The sequence below is a fragment of the Elephantulus edwardii genome, unplaced genomic scaffold (assembly GCF_000299155.1).
Source record: "Elephantulus edwardii isolate Elephantulus edwardi_28Jun2011 unplaced genomic scaffold, EleEdw1.0 scaffold00005, whole genome shotgun sequence".
NCBI lineage: Eukaryota > Metazoa > Chordata > Mammalia > Macroscelidea > Macroscelididae > Elephantulus > Elephantulus edwardii.
Window position 1 is genome coordinate 8,065,992 of NW_006399755.1, and position 6,000 is coordinate 8,071,991.

Genomic DNA, 6,000 nt, shown 5'->3' on the forward strand with positions numbered 1-6,000 from the left:
CCAAGGACTCCAATCCTACCCCTAGGTATATATTCAAAAGAAATAAAAATATAGATCCACAAAAAAGTTTTGATACAAATGCTAATAATATCATTATTCATAATGGCTAAGGAGGAAAAACAAATCAAATGTCCAACAACTGACAAATAGAAGCAAAACAAGGTATTCACACAACAAAATTTAGCAATAGAAGAAATGCTGAATTTATTTACCCTTCCTCCAAAAAAACTCTGAACTGGCACTCTGAATGAGTATTTTTAAAGCATGTGAAAGACATTTCAATTAAACTATTATAAGATGAAGAAACACAACAATGTTTAAATAGAGACTATAGAGAAAAATTAAACAAGGAAAAGGAATGGAAAAGTGTTAAGAGTCAAGAAATGAAAGTTATAAATGTTAGTTAACGGATCCTAATAAAAGCCTCACTGAGAAGGCAAAAGAGATGAGAGAGTGGTTGGCTATCTGCAAGTGTTCTAGGCAGATGAAGGAACAACTGTAAAACACATACACTCACATGTCTGAGGAACAGCAAGGTAGTGGCATAAATGGAACAAAGAGAAAGTACGATAAATAGAAAATGAGAAAAGTGAGGAAGCTATCACACATGGTCTTACTGGTAATTATTTTTTTTTTCCTTACTGGTAATTTTAAGGACTACTAGCTTTTACTAATTTTGGGAAGCTACATTTTGAACAGGAGTGGCACTGGCTCCTATTTTTACAGACTCATTCAAAGTACTATATTAAAACAGAATTTAGGATGGTGGTCATGAAAAGTAATGCTGTTATTCAAAAGCATGATCCTTACTGACAACAATTTCTCAGGCTGCCACCCCAGACCTGGGTGCTAAGTTTTTGAGAGTAAGGCATGGAAATTTGTATTTTAAAAAAAGATTCTCAGGCACTTTAAGAACTCCAAAACTAAAAGACTTTCCCCTCAAATAACAATATGGCTTTAAAGTCATGCCCCCCTGCTGCCCTGGACTTTGATTTCAGTCCTGTGAGATTCATATTGAACCTCTAACCTAAAAATCTGTAAGATAATACATTTATATTAAGCCACTAAATTTGTACTAATTTATAGGCAGCAAAAGATAACTATCACATGAGATCTTAGATTTGTGTAAACAGTGGCTCCAGGCCTTTTGTTCATAGGGTCACTATTAGTTCTGCTCAACTCAAAGGCAATCAACAACAACAACAGTAATTAGACACAGTGTCTGTATATTTGAAACCTCAGTAAATATCTGGTGCATTAATAGATCACTGTTGCTCACCTACTTACCTCTTCCAGTCTCTGGTCTAATGTCACCTTTTCAGTGACAATTAAATATGAAACACTACCACAACTGTCAACAACTATCATTCCCTCCAACCTTTCCTGTTTCAGTTTCTCATAGAATTTACCAATACCTAAGTGAGCTCAGTTGGCCTAGAGGACAGCACAATAGATAAGCTATTAGGCTGCTAACCAAAACGTTAGCAATTGGAACTCACCAATAGCTTCTTGGGAGAAAAAAAAAGTAGTCACCTGCTCCTACTACATGTGCAGCCTAGAAAAAGCATTGGGGCACTTCTAACTCTATTCTATAGGTTTACCATGATTCAGAAATGATTTGACAACAAATAATAACCAGGGATGGGGAGGAGAAAGAGAAGACAAAATGCCTACAAAGGGAACATTAAGCTTCTGTTAAGATTAATGGAAAAATTCAGAAAAGTTAATGGTGATGAGTGATTAACAAAATTAATGTATCTGAACTGTACATGTGAAGATTATTGACACAGGAGTCTTTCACCTAAATTACTGCCACAATAAAATAATTACAAAAATACTATTTTATTATATTAATAAAAGATAATATTCAAAGCATGCCAACTAGATGCCTAAACATTCTAATGATTTATCTTTATTTTCATAACATAGACAATATCCATTTCAATTACTTAAAATAAGGAAACAAATATTTAACTAGCTTACACAAAACTACAAGTTATCAAATGGGGAAGACAGGATTCAGAATTCATGTTATCCTAAATCAATACTTTTAATCAATTTACCATATCATTTGTTTAGCTTATTTTTTAAAATATCACATATTTCATTAACCAAGTGATTTCCCTTTAATTGATTTTATATACCAGTAATTTCCATACATTAATCACTTATGTTTATGTACTACTATGTTTAAATTTTTGCCATAGCCAAACATTATTAATATTACTTTTCTATACTGTCCTCTGACTGACTTTTTAAAGATAGCTTTGTCTTAAATCCTATCAATGGTAATGAAGTTGATCTTTCTTCTTATGTACATGAAATAAACACACCAGTAAATGAGTCCTGGTAGAACAGATTCCAACTCACAGTGTGAGTCAGAGTGTTTCAGAGTGAAACTGTGCCATAGAATTTTCTCAGAAGTGAATACTAAGCCTCTCTTCTGAGATGTGTCTGGGTATACTCAAATCTCCAAACTTTCTGATAGAAACTAAGCACATTTGCATTACTCGGGTACTCTCAAAATAAACCTACCTCTGAGAAAAGAAAAAAGTCTGTCCCTATGCCACCATTGTGTATCATCAGAAATTTTAAAAAGAGCTATCTAGAGATCTCAAAGTGATGGAAAATGAGCTTAAAAAGAGCTGGGTTTGTTGTTTGGATTTTTTTTTTTTAACAGCTTCTATTCATTACTACATCAAGGAAAGGCTTTGGTCTTCTAGATATTTGAGAGAAGGAAAAAGGGAAGAAAATAAGATCATCAAGAAAAGTTAATTAAAACAAAAGTGGGATTAAAGTATTCAAAAAATACAAACAATGTCTCTGAAAGACAGCTATCCTCACCACTATATATCCAAAGTCTCTTGGACAATATATTAGGGGTTTAAGAAAGGAGGCAAAGATCATTTTTGTACAATTAAATCAAACTAAAATCAATACTGCAGAACAAAATTAATTTATACATTAACAGTTCTTAAGTAATTTCAACAGTATCCTAAATCTCGTTTCCAGTCTTGTCCTCTGTTTTTGCTCTACTGTAGCTAAACGAGTTTTCCTTACTTCTGCTCACTGTCTACAAAGCCCTTCATTTTCAAATTCTTATGTACATTTTCAGTCTTATCTCTTGCCACACTTTTCCTTGAAGTCTCTATTCAAACTGAGACTCAAACTCACATTCTCACACATTTACACTATGCCTTTTCTCAACTTTAAATTCTTCAATTAAATATGCTTTCTCAACTCAAAGACTTTGGCAGTGAACTAAATTGACAGTTTACTTAACTACATCACTCCCAAATGACTAAAGATTCCTGGAGGTCTGGACTGTGATGTTTTTTGGTTCGGCTTTGTTAACCACTATAAATAAACTAGAATGCTAGCCTAGTGTAGTCTATAGAGAGGTACACTGCTAACCAAAGGCTACACTTCTCCAGTGGTTTGAAACTATCAGAAGCTATAATGGAGAAATATGGGCAATCTCCTCAGAAACACAATTAATTGTTTCTGACTTGATGGCAAAGAATTATAGACCCATATAACTTGCCATACAGTGGTAACACATATTTTGTGAATTCTTATTCACTTAGTCAATTTCCACTCAGAGAGATTTTACAGGGCATAATACACAATGCCCATCAAATTCTCATGGCTGTAAATTTTAACAGAAGCAGATGGTCTCATCTTTCTCCTAGTAGGTTTGAACCAATGACTTTTTACTTAGCAGCACAACTCTATCACTAGGTTAGCAGGTTAAATAATCTACTGTATCACTAGAGCTCCTTAGTAAATAAGCAATGGAAAACGAGCTACATTTAAAAGAGCATTTATGCAATAAGAGTTTTGTTTTTATTTTAAGACCTGTATCTCCAACGCCCTCTTAATAATTAAAGCAGTTAAAATCAATTAGGGATAATTTAAAGACCATTAACAGAGGAAAATCTCTCCCAAAACATGACTTCATGGGAAAATTCTACTTACTCAACTCATCTGAAACATCTTCAATTCCTGAAGCACTATCATCAGAATCACCAATATTATCTGTACATGTTTGAGGCTTCTGAGATTGTACTGAGTTTTCCAAAGCAGGTTTTGCTCCCTGTACAACTTCAATATTCACTTTGTCCACAGAAGTAAAGGAGCTTGGAATTTTCTTTCCAATCTTCTGTAATTCCATCTGTCTCATGCTTTCTTTCAACAGTAAAACGGGCATGTTTTCTGCTTCTGCTGGTGAACTGAGGGTCTTTTCAGATTTCATCTGAGAATTGAGTGCTTTTTCTGCTTTTCTCTGTGAATTAAGCACCTTTTCTGCTGTTGTCTGCGAACCATGTGTCTTTTCTGCTATCACTGGTGAATTAGGTAACTTTGGTGATTTTTCTGCTTTTGTCTGTAAACTAGGTGTCTTTTCCAGTTTTGCCTGTGAAGTAGGTGCCTTTTCAGCTTTCACTGATGAGTTAGGTGATTTTTTTCCTTTGTAATGACTTTGATCTCGAAGAACTAACCCTAAATCTTTAGAGCCTTGAACACTGGCAGCATTTATCTTGCATGATTTAGCGTCTGTCTTTTCTATACAAATATCATTTTGTTTATATTTTTTACTATTATTCCTATTTGGTGAGCTGGTCCCAATTTCTTTTAAGGACTTATCATTTCTGGCTTTCAAAGTTTGATTACTTATAACTTTTACTGTTTTGCTTTCTTCACAAATAGGCCAAGCATTCTTCTTTGGTTCATGATTTTCATTTTTAGCGGTTTTAGACTCTTCCATTATTTGAATACTGGTTTCCTTCAATTTCAATACTGTAGAAGGCAGATCTTCAGCAGTTTGTTGTTTCCAATCCAGTTAAGGGAGAGGTAAACTATTGGATTAAAAAAAAAAAAAAGTATTATTTAAATGGCAAAAATCCATTTGTAATAAATGCTAAGATAACTAAAAATTAACTAAAAAAATTTGTTGTCAAAATGGAATAAATGGGTTTTTAAAAAAATGGTTTTTAAAAAACATAAAACTCAGAAAAAAATACATGAGGAGTTAAAGCCTACTAAGTAAAAAACACCAGCATTCTCATCATTGGCCTTCTACGGCTATGAGCATTAATAGAACACAGAAAAAACTAAGTTTTAAATAAAAATGTTTTACATCATTCTGTAAGAATTTTAACTAAAAGGCAAATACTGCATCATAATTAAGATGAAAGGGCAAAGATCAGATTCAGGTCTATATGTGTCAACAGCAAACAATTTACAGATTTCTAAATAACAAGATATTATTATTTTTCCTACTAACAGGAACTTTCCTACTAAATGGTACCTATTTAAACCAACAGGAGCTTCTGGTGGCTTAATGGTAAGGAGATGCACTGCCAACCCAAAGAAAACCAGGTGGTTCAAATTCACCAGCCACTTCATGGACCAAAGATGGGCAATTTTCTCTTGTGCAATTTACAGCCTCTGAAAATGTGCTGTCGGGTCAGCTATGAGCTGGTTCTCACTTGAGAGTACATAACACTTAAACCATCATTAACCAACTAAAACTTCAGTTGATAAACATGAAGAAACAATATATGTAGACTTTCATCTTTAAAGCATCAAGAGTCTCAAGAGTCCAAGTGAATTCTTCCGTAGTGTATGTTTAAAACAACAAGAAACCACGGTTAAAAGGATCACTTAACTCAAGTAGAAGCATTCTAGTAAGTAAAACAAGCCAAAACCAAAAGAACACATGTATGAATCCACTTAGATGTCAGAACAGGCAAATCCATTGAGACAGAAAGTACATTCTGGATTATTAGGAGTTAAGGAGAGGGAAGAACAGTTACTTATTTAATGAGGACAGAATGTCTATTTGGAATGATAAAAACATTTGGTGATAATGGTGATGGCCTATTGTAAAACAGGACTGACACTGAGGTTCAGGGATGACAGAGAAGAAGGGGAGGAATGATATATACTGCACTGCAATAGATGAGGGAGAGAACTATTAAAAGGGATATATGATTAAGT

General features: G+C 33.8%; 1 protein-coding gene across 2 annotated transcripts in view; it reads right to left on the minus strand.

The window, feature by feature from the left end:
- The window catches only part of ZCCHC11 (zinc finger, CCHC domain containing 11), a 140,943-nt gene extending 136,178 nt beyond the window's left edge, over positions 1–4,765 (minus strand). For both annotated transcript variants that reach the window (XM_006879684.1, XM_006879683.1), the window contains exons 1-2: positions 4,346–4,765; positions 3,979–4,285 (exon numbers count right to left, since the gene is read on the minus strand). In XM_006879684.1, coding sequence (XP_006879746.1) covers positions 3,979–4,285; positions 4,346–4,765 — 727 coding nt within the window. The remainder of the gene's footprint in view (positions 1–3,978; positions 4,286–4,345) is intronic.
- Between the last annotated feature and the right edge of the window lie 1,235 nt (positions 4,766–6,000).